Below are 20,325 nucleotides of genomic sequence, written 5' to 3'. Positions count from 1 at the left end.
GGTTTTGGTGACCAGAAATAGTTAGCTGAGCTGCCTCTGGGCTCTCCAGTGGGTGGGGCAACCCAGTAATGAGATTTTGAATTGGTGAATGTATGCATTATGAGATCACCTATTTACAGGTAAGACGAATTTGTTCTATTTAACTACTCAACATTACTATTGAGTACTCAACATTACTATAAATTCACTGCAAAATGGACACATTCTTAATTTCATTTACAAATTTTAATGATTAATTCAGCCTGTAATCTACTCAGCTAACACTCTGGATTTGTATGTAAAAGAGAGACCACACAGTTCAGGGTTGTTAGTGCTCTCTTTTTTTCACCTTCGTGTTTCTGAAACAGAATATTGAAGCAGTGAACAGTGTACGTTGATGGTTATGCTGTGCTCTTGAGTTTTTGACCATGTGCTTTCCTAAGTAAACTGTCTTCCTGGCTGTGGTCTAAATTTGGTTAATTTTTCTTTCTATTACAAATATTGTTTTACAAATCCTTTAGAGCAACTCACTCTGTAATTGTCATAGATCAGTAATCACTGCTCGATAATAAAGTGTAGGCCAAAGGAAACGTCTCTGTGTCAGTGTTTGATTGCATTGTGAGACGCTTTATGGAACATTGTCCATGTAAGGTGGCTTAAAAAATGTATGTACGAGACTGCGTACACAGCATCATGGGAACAGTAATGACCACTGTGGTTAAGATTTCAGACACGTTTCACTTTAACCCTCTGTTTTTAGTTGCCTATAACTTTGCAAAACTTTCATTTTGGAACCGAAATCTTCCAAGTTTGGTCTCTGGCCAAAGGTGATTTTTTTTTTTTTTTAAGTTTGAACGAAAACTGTACAGAATATTTTGAATACAAGGAGAAGGGGCAGAAATACTTTTCTCATAGATATATTCTTCTAAAAAAAAGTTTCACACAGCTTTGCAGCCTAAATAACTGGGGAATGAAAATCAGAGTTTGGCGTGGAGATAGCCTTGTTAAGAGAAATGCTCTTGTGTATCTTAGTAAAATTTGATGCGGATTTGACTGAGGTCTTGTCTGCACTGGTGGTTTGGTTTGGTTTGGTTTTTTGCATCAGTGTAGCTGCACTTGTATAAATAGTGACATGCGTGAGCATGACCTCAGTGCAATTCACCAGTTTCTATACCAGTGCAGCACCCCTAACCTAGAGGGTTGCAGTAATGCTATTTTATTGGTGTCAACTGTGTATGTAAACCCAGCCTGAGTTACCAGCTGAAAATTGTTTGCCATGGGTGGGTGTTTTACATGTATGTGCTTAGCTAATTTAACTGTGTAATGAAAATGTATTGAAGAGGTGCATGTTTGACTCTGTTTTTGTGGACCTTGCACGATATAAAGGGGTTGAACTATTGGATGCACTTTGTGTAAGGTAGTTAGCATCCCATTCTGGATGAGCCACCAAGTTATGCCCACAGTTAACCTTTGTAACCAAAGTTTTTATTACTGCTACCTTCATCCTTCCCTCTTTTTTCTTTTCCCTATATTGTTTGTTACACTCAATATTGTGTCTTAAATGAGATTGAAAGCTCTTTGGGGCAGGGCCCTTGTCTTCCTATGTGTCTGTACAGTGGACATAATGAGGCCACCGCTCTTGATAACAATGCTAAAAATTAATAACAATAATAATGTACCTTAAGAGCTCTGGAGCTGGGAATGCCCAAAACCTTAATGCAACAGCCTTAAGTTTGACTGAGGGCTTATGCCTGAAATATTAACCTATGTTTGGTGCTAATATATATTTATGTATAAAATCATACTTGTACAATGGTATAGAAATTGTAGTCTGATTTTTACAAGTGGCTGTGAGACAGGCCATACACAATTCAAACATTACTGCATTTTTTTGAATTTTTGGCAAAATATCATCAGTTGTACATTGGCTGTTCATTGTTTTATCAGAATCCACACATAAGTTAAATAAGTAAAAATAAACTATTTTTCATTCAGATAATTTTCCCCTTCAAAATGGGGAGGGCAGTTTTTTCCCCCTTTTCCTTTGATGCCAGGATGCTAGTTCTGCAGAAAAATGAGCTCTGTTACTTTCCCCTGTGGTATAATTGCTGGGTTCAAGCTGACCATTTATTCTTTGTTTGTCAAGTATTATTCTGAGGTAAACCCTATAATCTCTTATCCAGCAATACCATTTGGCTTCTTCAAGCCTTTTTTTTCTTAGCTGTAAAACTATTTTGAAGTCAGTTCTGTATTTCTTTGGCATGTAATGAGGACAGTGTAGATTTTTACAAAATGTGTGGTTATTGAGAGCTTCAGCAAACTGTTGGTTGCGTGCTCTTTCTAGAAGTTCCCATTCTTGATATTACTCTCTCCGTGGTGCTCTATTTAATTGTAGTTTTCAAAGTATTAATAAATTATTTACATTTCAATTACTTTGGCCTTTTAATGCAGTGAAGTCATCCTGGGATATTTATGCATGAGAACTATTTCATCAGTTTTAGAGCCTTTCTCTTCAGCCATTGAAGACTCTAGCAGTAGGATTTTTGTCTACTTACCATGTTCTTTACATTTCCTAATTTTAGTCCAAAGCATTATTTTAACTTCATTCCAGAGAAGGAGATTCTTATACATATAACGTTGTTGCATTTAAGGGATTATAAAAAACAAACTGGAACAAAAAATTGTTCTGTGTCAGCAGATTTGTGCATTTCCACACTGAACAAGTTAGAAGGGGCTGGCAGTGAGGGAGAGTTCTGAATCAATGCCCACTCTCTCACAGTGAAAGCCTTACAGTAATCAGATCGTCTTGTCAGTCAGTAATCATCAGTTGGATGCCAGAATAGGGGGAAAGAGCTAGCTCATTATCTAAACAATAAAAGTAAAAGAAGAATGTTACATTTGATTTTAGGTTCGGGAACTGCAAACACGTTTACAGAGCATCCAGGCAACAGCCCCATCCAGTCCAGGTCGTCTCACTTCCGCAAACCGACCCGTGAACCCCAGTACTGGAGAGCTGAGCACAAGCAGTAGCAGCAATGACATTCCCATTGCCAAGGTGAGCTGTTGTGTCTGCAGTGATGCCTCTTATTATCTGGAAGAAGCAGACTTCATTGTGCACAGCTGCTGTGCAGGCATGCGATTAACTGGGAAGTATCATCTAGAATCCCAGGGGTGTTTTCAAGGGCCCTAAGCAGGCCCATGGACTCAAGCTGCAGGAAGAGATAAAGCGCTAATAATTTTAAGTCTCTCTTAGTTGCAACACAGATGCCAGCTTTCATTTATCAACTTAACATGGGATTTCCAAGCACGGTGAATGTGTGAACGATGATGCATTTTGCATAGCTGTGGAGAAAATGGGGCGTGGGATGCCTGTCTGTAACTTGTGTAGCTTTGTGGCTTTTAGATTGCTGAACGAGTGAAGCTCTCAAAGACAAGGTCAGAGTCTTCATCATCTGACCGACCTGTCCTAGGATCAGAAATCAGCAGCATAGGGGTGAGTGCTAATAATAAAACAAAATAATAAACTGCACATACAGCTCATCCTAACATGATATTGCAGGAAAGAGCCGGGGTGACTGTTACATTGTTAAAAACAAAAACAGTATCTTACTATTTCAAAGCTAATTTTATGGAAAATATTTAACAGGAGAGAGAGAATAAATGAATACACTAGCGTAATCCCCAATTTTACATTAATGTAGTCCATGCAGTTGCCATAAATTGATGGCCAAGGACCTAATCCTTGAAACCCTTGCTCATCTGAGTAATCATATTGACTTCAAGGGGACAATAAATATGAGTGAGGATTACTCACATAAATAAGGGTTATGCAGCTGCACCCCAAGTTAGACATCTCTACAAGAGTAGTATATCAAATTCTGCTCTGATAACACCAATGTAAATCCAGCAGAACACCATTGCTACTCCTGATTTACACTTGTGTAACTGAGAGCAGTATTTGGCCCTTTTGCACAGATTTCCTGGAAGTATAGATGTTCTCCAGGGAGCCTGAGTAGTGCTTTTAAATCTACATTATTTTTAAAAGCTAGCCATCCGCTCACAGCAGATTTATTAACCACCCTGTGCAGGTGTCTAGCAGTGTGGCTGAGCACTTGGCCCATTCTCTCCAAGACTGCTCCAACATCCAGGAAATCTTTCAGACACTCTATTCACATGGATCTGCGATCTCTGAAAGCAAAATCCGAGAGTTTGAAGTGGAAACAGAGAGGTTAAATAGGTAAGATGGAAAGTTAGACGCACTTGTAGTATTTTGCCTACTATTTGTTTTGTTAAATTGATTTTATTTTCATATCTCATATGTTCGTGCTTGACTCCCAGTTCGTCTCTGGCAGCTCCAAATAAATGTGAAACTTAGATAATGAAGAGGTGATCTTAACATACATTAACAGTTTTTCTACCAATATGATAATTTGAACATGTTTGCTAAGACCTTTAGTGGATTTGAATCTCTCTCTGTCCTGTGTAATAAGTAAATCATTTATTTCTCATGTCTCTTCCATGTCCAAAATTCTATACTGTGGTGTGTTCCCCATATCCCTGAAGCATGGAGCAGACCAGTAGATCTTGCATTTTTTTCTAAAACATACAAACGTTATTACTTAGGACTTGCATGACCACTACACCATTCTAGAAACAGGGTATTTTGTTTTCTGCTGGGATACCTGAATAATAGTGTTTAGAATCAAATTGTCTCAGTAAATGTGCTCATTTTAGATGAAGCAGAGAATGGGTGTATTGGTTGATCACAGGATGAGTTGTCAGTGTGGTGCGATCATGAAAAAGACTAATGCAGTCCTGTGATGCATCAGGCTGGGTATTTCCAGTAGAGACAGGAGGAAGTGTTAGTACCATTATACAAGGCACTGGTGAAAGCTTATCTGGAATATTGTGTGCAATTCTGGTCTTCTGTGTTTAAGAAAGATGAATTCAAATTGGAATAGGTGCAGAGAAGGGCTACTGGGAGGAGCTGAGGAATGGAAAACCTATCTTATGAGAGGAGACTCAAGGAGGTGGGCATGTTTAGCCTAACCAGACAAAGGCTGAGGGGAGATATGATTGCTCTGTATACATAAATCAGAGGGATAAATACCAGGGAGGGAGAGGAATTATTTAAGTTAAGTGCCAGTGTGGGCACAAGAACAAATGGATATAAACTGGCCATCAACAAGTTTAGGCTCGAAATTAGGCAAAGGTTTCTAACCATCAGAGGAGTGAAGTTCTCTAGCAACCTTCCAAGGGGAGCAGTGGGGGCAAAAAAACAGACTGACTTCAAGACTGAGCTTGATAGATTTGTGGAGGGGATGGTAGTGTGGGACTGCCTACGATGGCATGTTGGCTCGTAGGCAACTGCGAATAGCAAAAATCCCCAATGGCTAGTGATGAGACACTAGATGTGGAGGGCTCTGAGTTACTATAGAGAATTCTTTCCCAGGTATCTGCCTGGTGGGTCTTGCCCACGTGCTCAGGATCTGACTGATCACCATATTTGGGGTCGGGAAGGAATTTTCCCCTGGGTCAGATTGGCAGAGACCCTGGGGTCTTCCATCTTCTTCTGCAGCATGTGGCACAGGTCACTTGCAGGTTTAAGCTAGTGTAAATGGTGAATTCTCTGTAACTTGAAGTCTTTAAACCATAATTTGAGGACTTCAGTAACTTGCCAGAGGTTAGGGGTCTATTACAGGAGCTGGTGAATGACATCTGTGGCCTGCGATGTGCAGGGAGGTCAGACTAGATGATCATGATGGTCCCTTCTGACCTTAAAGTCTATGAGTCTAACAGTATTGCTGGTAACACTGGACCTTGTACTGTATTCGCTCTTCCATAGTCAAGGCGCCATGTCTTATTAATTACAGGAGCTCAAAATTGTAAATAAAAAATCCAAGAATTATGTGGCACTGCACTTCCCCTTACTGCTTTTCCCAGTTCTAGTCCAGTCTAGTATGCTTTTTATTTGACTATTTTGATATGGATTAATTTTATGAAAATGCTCCCCCTTCTTTTCAGCAAGCTACAGAATTTTGTACTGACAACTTCTCCAGTGTTTGTGTTGTCAAGAGAACTGGATCTTTTGACAGCTGGAAAGGGAACTGCTGGGACTTTGGGCAACCTGAAAAACTCTGGGGTTTATTCTGGGCTTCCGAAGAAGGGATGCGCTAATTTTTTTCCTACCCCATTTACAGGTGATGAAGGGGTGACTTCAAATTTTTGAGAGGTGTGAATGGTGTTGATTTCCTTATTCCATACCTAAGTAAACCTTTACAGCAGTTAGCTGTACCCTGCTACCTACATTCAGCGATGATGGATAAGTATGCAGCTTGATATCTCTGCCAAAATGATAAGCAGTGAGGTAGTCAACAATGTTGACATTTAAGTATTAGGGCTTGTTTATGTGAACATATACTTGGCAGCAAGCTGTAATGGAAATCTACTTCACACTAGTCTGCCTTGCACTAACTGTCCATGTGGATCTTGTTGGTGCACACTAGAAGTTCCATAGTGCACTTTGAAGCAGGGTATATCAATGCACACTATGGAACTTTTGTTGTTCGAGTGCTTGCTCAAGTCTCTTCCACATTAGGTGTGCACCACTGCTAGAGATTTTCCCCTCAATAGTATGTGTCGGGCTGGCTGTAGTGCCCTCTGGTGCCGTGTGCTTATGCACCAGTGTAAGAGGTGAGGCCAGCCACACACCCTCTCAGTTCCTTCTTACTGCCTGTGACGGTTGCTGAAAGTCTCCTCTTGCTTTGGCAAGGTGCCTGTGAGTGCTTTTTTCTTCTCTGTATCATAGTTTAGTCTGTAGTTTAGTTATAGTGTATATATTATAAATAGGGTTAGTGTAAATAGGACCAACCTCCCCTTATTGTTAAGGGGATTCCTTCGCCACCGTGCCTGGGCAGCTGACTACTACAAAATGACTTTTGGCCTCATTGAGGGCTCTTAAAACGGATAGCAGCTAACCTGGGGCTAGAGATTGAGGAGCTTAAGGAATCATCCCACAGTCTCATTGGTGTTCTGGCAGCAGCAGTTCCATCTAACGTGGCCTTCCCCATTAATGAGGCGGTAATGGGTCTGGTCAAAGGCCTGTGGCAGACCCCATCTTCTCTGCCCCCTACTTTGAAAAGAGCAGAGAGTGAGCCTTATTGGGGAGATATGACTACAATTTGTGGGACTCCTTGGTCAAATTTAAGGACTCTAGGCAGGAATTCTCAGCCCTCTTAGAAGAAGGGAAGAATTTTGCCAGAGCCTCTCTCCAGGCGGCATTAGATGCCTCAGACATGGCAGTGAGGACAATGGCTTCTGCTGTCACCTTGAGGTGATGCACTTGGCTTCAGTCCTTGGGATTCCCTCACTTTTTTTGGAGCACAAGACTGCACGCCCTGAAGAACTCAAGGGCACTACTCAGGTCCCTAGGCAACAATGCTCTGTTTGCTTCTAGGAAGCACTTCTGGCCCCAACAGCCACCATGCTTCTCAGCTCAGCTTCCAAGACAAGAACCCTATAAAAGAAAAGGTAGAGGTTACTAGCACCATCAACTACTTCCATCCACCTCAGCCTCCCAGCTAGGGTCTCACAGGTACTCCGGTGAACTGAAGCAGGACTTTCAACGGTGCACCCCAGGGAGCTATACAAGTTCGTGCTTCAGATCCTGTCTCCCGTTTATTTTTGGACTGACTGTCCCACTTCAGCCCAGGGTGATCCTGTATAATGTCGGACTGTGGGTGCTAAATACAGTGGCAGTTGGCTATACCCTGGAGTTTTGTGCATTGCGCTTGCCCCCAAAGAACTTACAAGTTGATTTAAGACAAAGTGCAAGTGTGACTAAAAGGTAGGAAGGCAAGATAGAGGGAGGATAAGGATAGTAGTAATAAGACCACACTGTTACATAGGCTTGCTGCAGTGATAAAGCAACAGGGAGTTCAAAAAGGGATGTTTTATTCTTTGGTTGGTTCTTTGGTTGTTTTTTTAGTGGTGGGGGATTGTCCCAGATCTAAGTAAACATCCTCTCATGTTCTTGTCACAGTACATGGAGCCGATGGATTTAGCTGTAGTACTTTAAAATACTGCCAGCCAAATGTTCTTTGACATTCTAAACTGGGATCATTTTGGTGTTTTCAAGACAAATAGACTTCTGTCTCTGCTTGAAGGTTAAACATTATTTCCTTCTCTACAGCCGTATTGAGCACTTAAAATCCCAGAATGACTTGTTGACAATAACGCTGGAGGAGTGCAAGAGCAATGCTGAGAGGATGAGCATGCTGGTTGGGAAATATGAGTCCAATGCCACAGCACTCAGACTTGCACTGCAGTACAGGTATGTAAATACGTGGCCTGGGAATTTGAGCCTGAAAAGTGAGGGGACAAGACTTGCTACAGAACTTCAGGAGATAAAGCTGTTGTTCTGCAACAGAACATCCTGTTTCTGTTCCATTCTGCTGTGAGTAAAGATGCGCTGGCTAGATACGTTCATGAGGCAGCTACATTTAGTTACTGTCTGATACGTAACTCAACTATAGTCAGAGGCATTTCATCAGGGATGAATTAAGCTCTGTCACACTAAATAGCTTTACCTCTTCTTTTTGGTAATGCAGAATGAAGATTAGGATTAGGGAAGATTTGTTTAGTTTTTCTCCTTCATTCTCATATGTGCATGAAACAACCTTTGCAGGTTTTACTGAAGAAAATAAATAAAGAAAAATAGTGGTGGTTATGATGATGATAATAAGCAACTCGTGATGTTATTATGATGGATGTTGCTGGGAATATTTTTCCAATATTTCTTTAGTGAGAAGAAATGAATCAGTGTCTGAGAAATGTTAAATCTGTATCTTGCTCTATTTGAAGTGTGTTGGGTGCTCACAGTCCAGTGTCCTCATCACATAGGCAGCCATGATCATTAGCCATTCCAACAAGAGGTTAAGGATTCAGCAGGTAAAATGACTGAACTCCCCTCTCACATTCTAGCACAGGGGTCGGCAACTTTCAGAAGTGGTGTGCCGCATCTTCATTCGTTCACTCTAATTTAAGGTTTCGCGTGCCAGTAATACATTTTAACGTTCTTAGAAGGTCTCTTTCTATAAGTCTATAATATATAACTAAACTATTGTTGTATGTAAAGTAAGTAAGGTTTTTAAAATGTTTAAGAAGCTTCATTTAAAATTAAATAAAATGCAGAGCCCCCCAGAACGGTGGTCAGGACCCAGGCAATGTGAGTCCCACTGAAAATCAGTTCGCGTGTCGCCTTCGGCACGCGTGCCATAGGTTGCCTACCCCTGCTCTAGCAGTTATCCCTCCAGATGAAGGTTGAGGCACTCTGGGGAAGCAATGTGAAGAAGCTTTTGCTGGAGTCGTCTGTGCTTTAGCTGCCTATTGTATAAATAGGAGACTTCAGTTTCTCCTGCTGTCAGTCTAGCATCTTTCACAAGCTTGATGGTATAAAGAGAGAACCCACAACTCCCATTGACTTGTGTGATTTCAGTTGACTTCTGTAGGAACTGTGAGGTACACCTCTCAGGATTTGGTCCCAAAAAACTATATTTGCTTTAAAATATTTGTTAAAAATGGTGTGTAGAACATTCTTTCGACCATGACTAATTTGGAGCAAACACTTGTGGCATTAGGGCAAATCCTGTTCATTTTGGAGGAATGGACCTTCAATAAATTTTGTATATTACATATTAAATAAAACAGAAAGGAGAGGTTCTCAGGTGCGTTCAATAGTGATCTCCTTGCAGTGGGGAAAATGGGTTTAAGGAAAGTCTTGGACAGGGGATTATTTTTTAACATAGGATCAGAAAAACATAAGTATTTTGGTAAGGTTTTTGAATAACATGGAAAATTGGAAAGGCAACTTCACAGGAAATAGCCTCCACTGTTGGTCAAATTACTGTCTTGTATCAGCAACACTTTTGAAGAAAGATAAGCTCAACTCTCAACTGGTCATTCCACCTCTCTCATTTCCTATTCAGTGAGTTAGGGCCAGCCTGGGGACAGCATTCACAGGCTGCATATCTGAGGGGAGGCTTGTTGACCATTGGTGGGAGAAACCACATTATCTAGGATGTGGAAGACCCAAGTTCAAATCTCCTCTCTGGACCAGTGATTTGACCCCAGGGCTTCCCTCTTGCAGCACTTGAACTTGGGCCTTCCCCTCTCAAGTGAGTGCTGTAACCACTGGGTTATAGGAGGGCATTCTGGGGCGGATCTCTTTCTGTTTCTCTTGTTGACACTGATCCATTTTGTGTAAAATACTTAAATAGTCATTGAGTCCATTGGTCTGGAGCGGTGAACCGCGGCCAGTGGGAACTGTGATTGGCTGAACCTGCGGACACGGCAGGTAAACAAACCTGAACAAGCGGTGGCCCTAGTTTGAGAGCTGCTCGCCTAGTTCTTCCACCACCGCTTATCCAGTGTTGATCTCCGATATTGATTATCCTGTCTAAGCTGCAGATATTGTGTTTGTTTTATTTCAGTGAACAGTGCATAGAAGCATACGAGCTGCTGCTGGCTTTGGCAGAAAGTGAACAGAGTCTCATTCTTGGTCAGTTTAGAGCTGCAGGCGTTGGGTCTGTTGGTAAGATCTCAATGAGTCCCTCTTTAAATCCCATTCTGCACTTCAGTTAACATTTATCAGTTTACAAGGGCTGGTTGCACCAGTGAATCATCTCCTGACAGTTTGTTACCCCCCCAAGTATGTCCTTATTTTCACGTTTTCAACTGAATAAATAAAATGTTTGACACACACACAGAAATTAAAACTGGAACTGAAACAAAATATTATAAGCGAGTTAAAATAAACCATATATGGTATTACAGGAGATGCATCTTCTGGACTTGTGGGATTACTTTTGTTGGGCAATAACCATATACCAAGCACAGTGATTAAATGATATCTCCAAGCACCCGAGTATGCACTTCACATACTGAGTGCAGTGGTTTGGGTTACATAGTTTGCACTTGCAATTACGACAGTTGTGTACATAGCCACAATATTTGCCCACAAAAATTATTTCATAAAAATCTGGTCTTAAATCTGTACACTCAAATATACCATAATGCAGATAAAATACCGCGTGCAGTCTTTACCTCCAAGGTCCCTTGGTACTCTTGTGTTTTTACATTTCCTTCTCATGTTTTACTGCATGGACTGAGGTTTCGGCCTCTGTTTTCTGTGTTGTTCTATTTCATTTTGTTACTCAACAGCACACATTGACACTAGTTAACACTGCTATTGAAAGTGTTCTTTGAGGGATGGTGCTTTCCTAATAACAGAGCTAGCCCATTTATTAATCCATTTTCAACATGGTGCATGTGAGTTCTGTGCGCACACAAGTCACATTTTCTGTCAATAAATAAATCTTTTTCACTGTGAAACTAACTCTGAGTTTTACAGAGGCTCATTCCTCTTACTGATGAGAGGGAGTAGTAGTAGTAATCTTGGACCTTGCTTTGGGGGAAGGGTAGGGAGAAGGTATATGAAATCTTCAGAGACAGAAAGTAGTTTTCCATACTGTGCTGAGAGCTAGGCACTGCCTTCAGATGCTAATTTATAGCGCCAGCTTCTCAAGAACCACTGAAATGTAAACTGAAAGCTTTTAAGGACCAAACAACCAGCTGGTTTCAGAGCTGCAAGACGGATGAGTTCAACCTCTTGTTTCTGCAGGCTTGATGCAATGATCCACAGTTTCCAGGCAGTTTACTTTGCATCTTTCCTTGTGGTTTGTGAAAATCTTTGTGTAGGTGTGCTTCTCCTTGCAGAGTATGTCATGCAGGAAAGGTTGTAGCAGATTTTTTTTTTCCCCTCTAGATTCTAGCCCTTCCTTTTGGTAGTCTGGTATTGAATTTGTACTGCTGTTTCTTTATGAAAGGGCATTAGGAGCAAGTGTGTATTAGGCCTTAGATTTTGCTAGTCAAGAAGTAAATCCAGAAAGGAAAGTATTAGTTTTCTTCTCTATGTTCGTATTATAAAAGAGAGGGTGTAACCTACATTAATATAGGTGTCTGCTGCCAACTTTTTTTTTTAATAGCAGCATTACCACTCACAGCCTTTAGAGGAGACTGTGCCAGCATTTCCATCATAAATCTTGTTTTTAGGAGATTATAGCTTGGCTGTAAAACTTTACTTCACTGAGAAATTTAGTCAAAAGAGTCTTGGCCTGACAAAAGTTATTGTTTTGCATTAGTTTAAAGTAAAAATTAGTTTTGTTTATATTTAAAGTTAAACACAGAACAACCCCTCCCCACAATCCTAAGAGCCATCTCATTGTATTGGAGAAATACACATTTTCCAAATTTACACAAATCCCAGAATGTCTTTTATTAATTATTTGTCTAGCACCACAAATCTGGTTGTGATGGTTTGTTAGTTAAAATAATAAATTTGGTGCCAAATCCTAATGCCTTACTCAGTCCCTTGCAGGTAAAACTACAATTGGCTTCAGTGGGAAACTTGCCTGAAAACTGACCAAATAAAGTCTGAGTAAGCACCTCAGGATTTGGCCTGTGAACAGAAATGTAGAATAAGACACTGAAGTCATATTTACCCAGTTCTAGATTTTCTCTACATCCTGGTATTTGAGAGAATGATCATGACAGTCTCTGGTGTCAACCATCAGAAAACCCAGAAGAGGGACGAAAGGGTTGGGATAATATTATGTTGCTGAAGTTTTGTATGTGATTATTTTACTGAATGTGTGTATAGTGTTAAAGTTTTGATAGATGGGGAGAAAAGCCAGGAAGTACAGTGTGAAATTGTGCGTTACTCTTCCTGCAACTTCCATAACCAGTAGATTGATTGATTGAATGGAGAATGTTACACAACTCACCACTTTGAATTTCTTGGCTTTTTCTGCTTTTTTCTTTTTATTATTTATCTTTTGATGTTACGTTAGCACCAAGACCCCAACTCAGAATGAGGCCCTGTTAGTGCTAGACACTGTACAAACACATAGTAAGAGACAGGTCCTGCCTTGAAGACCTCACAGTTTAAATAGACAAGAGAGACAAAAAGGGTGGAAGGGGAAGCTGAGGCATAGAAAGTTCAAGCAACTTGCCTAAAGTCCCCCAGCAGGTCTGTGATAGAGTTGGGAATGGAATACGGATCTCCCAGCGCCCAGTCACTGCTCTTTCCACTAGAATGTGCTGCCTCTCACTGCCTTATTGCTGGTAACAGAGATAATTTTCCTCTCTGGGGCTATGAAGATCAGTGGAGATTTACAACAACACACCTACATGGAAAATACAAGGAGTTGTTGCTGCATCTTCTCAAGGAGATGAGCCCAACCAGCCCACTCCCTGTTGGCTGGTAGTCTCGTTTCCACAATTTTAATGCTATCTTAAGGGCAGCGCTTCTGGAGGGTTAATATTCAAGGGCATGTGGCTTATTTAGCAAGCATAAAATGTGGATGTACAATGCTTGGCTCAAATGAGGATAAAGCACAGTCTTGCACAGAGCAAACTGTCTCTTACTTGACCTGTCTGATGGCAGTATTGTATGTGTTTACCTCTAGATAAATACAAGTCATAGCTCTGTTCTTTTTCTCTGTATTAGTCTCACTTAGATCACAGACTGCTAGCTAAGTGTTAATGTCACAGCATTAAGTGAAAATAGCTTTAAGAGTCTGTATTCTAGTATTAATTGTTGTGCTCTTCGAAGCTCTGACACTGATTGTTTGCTTGCAAACTAGGTGACCAAACAGGTGATGAGAACATTACCCAGATGCTCAAGAGAGCTCACGACTGCAGGAAGACAGCTGAGAATGCAGCAAAAGCCCTGCTGATGAAGTTAGATGGCAGCTGCGGGGGAGCCTATGCGATCACTGGCTGTAGCGTACAGCCGTGGGAGAGCCTGTCATCCAACAGCCACACCAGGTAACTGCAACTCATTGAACCTATTAATTCTAAGGCCTTTGGTTTCAGACCTAAAGAGATTACGTTGTATTCCATTTATTCAACTATCCATCCTCACGTCAGTCTGCTGTGTTCTTTTTGTTTTTATTATTTTAAATGAGCACCATGCTTCAGTGAGCATATTCTCAGACTTTGAGCAAGCTCCATCCAAGAAGGGTTTTGTATAGATTTGTTGCAAGCGGGTGATTCTGATCTTTGATCTCACTCATAAAGGGCAAAACCATAACATTTTTTTTACTTCAGTGATTCTGTTTCTCTCTCTTCCGCTCCTTCCCATCTCATTGAAACGTGAAGCATATACTTCTTGTTCACTGCTATTATATGAGGGCACCACACGTTTCCAGGGAACTGGAAACCAAATAAGTGCTTCCATCAAGGAAGGTTTCCATAAGCTTTTGGAGTGCTCAAGAATTGTTGTCTTTAAATGTCACAGTTATAACCATTTCACTTCTCACAGAAACAGAATAAGCTTCTGTTATCAGTTATAATGATTTTTCATAACAACCCCACTATCCCAAAATACCTCCCTTTAGCAATTGACACTGTAGACAAGTATTGACTGGTGGACTAACTTTTTGCAGGTTAGAGTGGATTTTTCCAGAAGGAAAAATCAGGATATTGAGATGTATTAATTTTTTTAGACCTTTAAAATAAAACTTAAAATGAACTATTATTTACAAAAATTATCTAGTTCAAATTTTTCTGGGGAGCAGCTACTTCTTCAGTACCTCTATATACAATGTATATACTTTGTGTGTGTTTGTACATAAGGATGTTAACTGGAGTTCAGGTTTACAGTGGCAAGAAATTGTCTTATGTTGGAAGAAGACTTAGGAAAATAATATCTGAAATCTCTGGCTGAGACAGCTATTTTCCCATCAATTGAAAAATTCTAGTCTATGTGTTTTCTGTTACACTTTCTGAAATACCTTTTTGCTCTAAAATACATAAGATTTACTTATTCTCTGCTGAAACTTTTATCTCACAGGATCATGTCCATTAGATCTGTTAGTGGTTTTGAGGACAAATTTGTTGCATTACAATGCCCTGGTGCAACATTATGTTCCATCACATCACAGCCTCATGCTGTTGCACTGGCCTGAAATAATTTTTGGGTTGCTGCCAACCTAAATTAGAGGAGACAGGATAGTTTTTTGGTAATCTGAATGAGTGAAAGACTTGCAGTAGTAATGGTAACCATCTTATATAAATATAGGTGAACATTTTTCTTGATTAATTTTCAGTTTCTGTCCCTCAGATTCACTTAAAATTATTTACTCGGTTTCTTAAGCAAATTTCTCCTTTTTTACGTTTTTATGCAAAGTTGTTTAGCACATTATCATTTTCCTCACAATTCCTATTTATTACATGGTGGCTGACAAGCCTAAAAAGCAGCAAAAGACTAAGAAATGTGGTCAAATTCTGCATCAAACATCAGGATAAATTTAAATATCTAAAACTAAAGGGTCATTTTGCTTGAAAAATATGCTGCAGTATCAGAGTTACCCTGTGCAGAGGAGATGTGTTTGAGTTCATACGTTCACGTAGCGCAGTGTTAATTGCTAGCAAATCAATAGCTTTTGATGCCGAAAATATTGACCTGCTTAGGAGTGCAGTATACAAAACTATTTCAGGTCACTTGACCCTCTCTGTCTTAGTCTGGGTGCAAAAATACTGGTTGTATACATTTGTGTGTTTTTTTTCTGGGTATATGACATAGCAACACACAGCTGAGGTTGCTTTAGTATTTATATTCTACACGGTCATTTTTGGTTGGTTATAATATTCTCAAAGTTTTATCTTTTTGTGGATATTTGGTTGCTCAGTCAGGGAAGGATTTTTTTTTACTGTAAGTTTCACTGAAAACAGTTGAATTGATTTCCAGGATGGAAGGAGAGAAAAATGTAGGTTTTTTGCAGTCTTGCTTTGGTATTGGAAACTTGACATTTGACAGGGATGTATATAGTCCCTAGATGTCTCCCTAGTTTCATTGGTCTGGTGAAAATCAGATTTCATTTGGCTGAGTGATAGAGCTGAAAAAAATCATTCTACATACATGCCCTCTGCTTTTGTGGTGCAATGAAACTAATGATCTCTGTATTCCACTGGCTGTGTGCATGTGTGTGTAAAATTTGTTTTGGTTGACTAGACAATGTCTCAGCATGTACACATGCTTAGAATAGAGTGGAATTTCAGGTTTAACAGGTAGAAAATTATAGAATAAGATCTGTGAAGGTGCAGATGAAAAGAATTTAGACAGATGTATCTATATATTTTATGTATATATGTAAATTTGTGTGAGACCTATTAGCTTGAGTCTGTTCCTCTATCACTACATAATAAATTTATCTGATATTGAGAACATACCTGATATTGAACTGATATTACAGTTGAATGGTTACACACACACACAGGACAAGAGAGTATAATTGAACGAATGTTGTTCTTAGAGTGCTTGCCCGTGTCCATTCCATTGTAGGTGTGTGTGCTCGTCACGTGCACCGGTGCTGGAAGTTTTTACCTCAGTGGTATCTATAGGGGACTGGCTCTGGCACCCTCTGGAGCGATGCGCATATGCACCAGTATAAGGAGTGCCATCAGCTCCCCCCTCCCTCAGTTCTTTCTGACCGCCAATGACAGTGCTGGAATGGTTCCTTGCCTCGGCAACCTTTCCTATCTCAACTGTGCATAGCAGCGAATTCGTTGTCTATAGTTGTTAAAATTGTATAGTTAATATTTCCGTTAGTGTTCAGTTAAAATTAGTTAGTTAGTCCCATACAGGACTAAGCCTAGGGACAAGGCATTCTCTGGTCCTCGGGCATCAAGCCTTGTGACTGCTACAAAACACCTATACCAGTCAGTGATTCCCCACAGAAGCTGCCTCAGGTGTTTAGGGGAAACCTATATGAGCAACAAGCATCACATTTGCAAGAGCTTCAGGCCACGGACAAAAAGGAGAGGGACAGTCGTGTCCAGGCACTCCTTATGGAGTCTGCCCTGGCACCAGCCTCAGAGCCGACGAGACTGGACTCTGCTCCAAGCACTGCAGCCTTGGTGAGGAGCATGCTGCCGGCACTACCGCCAACTGGCACCAATCCCCATCCCCAGTTCCAGCTAAAAAGCAAAGAAAGGCTGGGAAAGGGCATTCTCCTACATCCTGTAAAGGAGAGGAGAGCAAAGATCCACGTGGGGCAGCTCTTCCTTTTCGGAAATTGACCATGCTCCAGTTCCCATTGAGCGGGCAAGCCCACTTTCAGACCCGTCTGCCACCCAGGAAGCGGCAGAAGCCCTCGGTATCTGGTGGTGCAGTCCACGCCAGAGGCTTTTAAGCCACTAAGGATATACTGTCCTTTCTGGTGCTGCACACACTGGCCAGTGAGGTGCCCCGTTCAAGGGGTAAACCTGCCTTGTGACCCTTCCAGAGGTCTCCATCAGTGTGGCACCGCTCCCCACCGCTGGGGTGCCCTGTTAGCATTCACTAGAACAGCGCCACCAGCCGGGTGCAGGTCGGCTTCCCTGCCAGAGTTCCCGGCATTAGTTCCCGGACTCTAGGCAGCTTTCCTCGGAGTCCCGGCATCGATCACCAGCAGTCTGGCGCAGACCTGCAGAGGCACATCACCAGTCCCCAGAGCCCCAGTGCTGGGTGCGCCTGAGTCAGTCTCCCAGTCTTCAGCACCACTCCAGAGGATCGAGATACCAGTCCCTGGAGCCCCATCTCCAGATCACTGGTACGGATCACTGCAAGCACGTCAACGGTCTCAGAGACATTGATCCTCTTGTTCCTGGTTTCTGGAGTGGCACCATTCTCAAAGCGTGAGGCATCAATCTCCAGGATACTGTTGCCGATCCTCCAAAAGCCAACACTGGTCATTGGAGTCGTGGCATCGAGAGCCATTATCCTTGTCCAATTCCCCATTGGAGGTCTGTGGAGAGAGCCAATAGGAACAGGGTAAACAGGAGGCCTCAGTACCGTCCTGATCCCCCAGATAAGACTCTCCCTCCTCGGGCTCTGACAGCAAGGAGGAAGTATATAGAGTGCAAGGAGGAAGATCTGCCTGCAGGCCAAGGTCACCCACTGGGGACATCGGCATTCCCCTCTGGGCCACCAGTGTCTGCATGGCCCAGGGCCAGTGGCCAGCCCCTTGACAACTATGGAACCCCTCCTGGGGGTTTCCCCATCTGTCAGAGGGGCATCGGTTGGTCTCAGGGGCATCCAAAAGATGGTTGGCGACAGTCTCCTGCCTGCCACCTGACTCAGATGTGGAGTCAGAGCAAGCTACCCAGGGACAGCCAACCTCTGCCATGGGCTGCGGCTCCCCTGGCAGAAGCAATGGAGTTGACAGAAGCACCTGTACCTGCCTCATCATCATCTTTGCCCGATGAAGCAGCCGCAGGGCTTTCTCACACAGTCCCCCAGGATGATGTAAGGGCCCACCAGCAGCTTTTGAAGAGGGTGATGTCGAATTTGTGGCTGGAAGCAGAGTAGCTGGTGGAGCCCTTAAGCTCTCTGTTCCATGTATTAAATGCAGCAGTCCCCTCCAAGGTGGCACTGCCAGTGCATGAGGGAGTGGTGAAACTAATCAAGGCTCTGTGGCAGACACCCTCCTCCCTTCCCCCCCATCTGCAAGCAGGTGGAAAGAAAATACTACGTCCCCGCTAAGGGTTTTGAATATCTACATACCCACCCTGCCCCAAGCTCACTGGTTGTGTTGGCAGCAAATGAGAGCGATAGATAGGGCCAACCGGGATCGATGCCTAAGAATAAGGAGGCAAAGAGGCTCAATCTCTTTGGTAGAAAAAATGTCTAGCCTCCAGCTGAGTGGCCAACCATCAGGCCTTGCTCGGCTGCTATGATTTTAATATTTGGCAGTCCGTGGCCAAGTTTGTGGACTCGCTGCCAGAAGAGCCCAGGAAGGAATTCCTGGTGATCCTCAATGAGGGCATGGCTGTGGCCAGGGAAGCCCTTTAAGCAGCCTCAGATGTGGTAGGTTCAGTGGCCTGGACCATGACTTTGGCTCTTTCTCTGAGGCGTGCATTCTGGTTGCAGTTGTTGTGGCTGTCGGTTGAGGTTCAGCAGTCCATCCAGGATCTCCCATTCGATGACCTGGTGCTGTTACCAGAACAGACAGTAAATTGCACGGCCTAAAAGACTCTTGGTTTCACAGGACCTTTACATGCCAGGGCCTGTGAGGAAGCGGTTTAAGCCACAACAATCCCACGGGTTTGGGACCAAACCTCGATCAGAGCCCTTCTACAAAAAGGGCAAGGGCTATAAGCGCTGGCAGGGGCCATCAACCGGCCCCTCAGCCCACTCGAGCTATATCTGCAACCAACCGGGTAATAAGCAGGCATTTTGATGGGCACTTGAGGGCAACCTTCCAGACTGTGTCTGGATCCAGCCCACCTGCTCTTTTCCAACAGTTTGTCCCCCTTCCTCCCTGCCTGGGCCACTATAACATCGGACCAGTGGGTCCTCAGCGTGGTAGGAGGGGGATATACTCTCCAGTTTATTTCTATCCTTCCCCTCCCCATCCCTCTTCAGGAGGTGCAGGGCCTTCTGCAGATGGGAGCAGTGGAAGAAGTCCCTCTGCACTTGAGGGGGAAGGGGTTTTACTCCTGCTATTTTTTTTTTTTTAATCCGAAAGGCCAAGGGGGTCTATGCCCCATCCTTGACCTGCAGAGCTTCAACAAGTATCTCAAGAAGTTGAAGTTCCGTATAGTCTCCCTAGCCTCCATCATTTCTTCCCTGGATCTGGGAGACTTGTACGCCTCCCTCAACCTGAAAGATACTTACTTTCACATATCGATATTTCACAGACACCGAGAGTTCCTACATTTCATTGTTGGGACCATGCACTACCAATTTGCAGTGCTCCTTTTTGGCTTAGCAATGGTGCTAGTGGTGTTTACAAAGTACATGTCAGTGGTGGCGGCCTACCTCAGACAGCAGGGTATCCAGATATATCCATACCTCGATGAATGGCTCATCAAGGGCTGTTCCAGGTCCAGCACAGCGTCGAGATGTTGTGAGCCACTTGTCAAGCTCTGGGCCTCTTGATAAACTAACAAAAATCAATGGATAGAGTTTATCGGAGTGGTACTCTACTCTACCCGAGGCAGAGCATTCCTGCTAGAGGCCAGGTTCAGGACAATGTCAGATCTGATTCCCAGTGTCACTGCCCATCTGCTCACCACTGCATGGGTCTGTCTCAGACTTTTGGGGCACATGGCAGCATCATGCACGTATGTTGTCTGACATGTGAGACTCAGGCTGTGTCCCCTCTAGAAAAGGCTGGCGTCAGCCTACCTCCTGGCCAGACATCACCTAGACAAAGTCATCACCTCCCTGCAGTGGTGATCTGACCCGATTCTAGTGTTGGAAGCTGTGCCGTTTGCAAGCCCGCAACCCACAGTCTCTCT

At 42.7% G+C, this 20,325-nt stretch overlaps 1 protein-coding gene across 5 annotated transcripts in view; it reads left to right on the top strand.

Annotated features, from left to right (window-relative positions):
* The window catches only part of MCC (MCC regulator of Wnt signaling pathway), a 381,812-nt gene that overhangs the window by 318,279 nt on the left and 43,208 nt on the right, over window positions 1-20,325 (top strand). For all 5 annotated transcript variants that reach the window (XM_075067156.1, XM_075067155.1, XM_075067154.1 and 2 more), the window contains 6 exons: window positions 2,888-3,034; window positions 3,383-3,472; window positions 4,068-4,216; window positions 8,171-8,311; window positions 10,470-10,570; window positions 13,683-13,866. In XM_075067156.1, coding sequence (XP_074923257.1) covers window positions 2,888-3,034; window positions 3,383-3,472; window positions 4,068-4,216; window positions 8,171-8,311; window positions 10,470-10,570; window positions 13,683-13,866 — 812 coding nt within the window. The remainder of the gene's footprint in view (window positions 1-2,887; window positions 3,035-3,382; window positions 3,473-4,067; window positions 4,217-8,170; window positions 8,312-10,469; window positions 10,571-13,682; window positions 13,867-20,325) is intronic.

This window comes from Chelonoidis abingdonii, chromosome 6 (genome assembly GCF_003597395.2).
Source record: "Chelonoidis abingdonii isolate Lonesome George chromosome 6, CheloAbing_2.0, whole genome shotgun sequence".
Taxonomy (NCBI): domain Eukaryota; kingdom Metazoa; phylum Chordata; order Testudines; family Testudinidae; genus Chelonoidis; species Chelonoidis abingdonii.
This window is presented reverse-complemented; position numbering and strand designations above follow the sequence as displayed.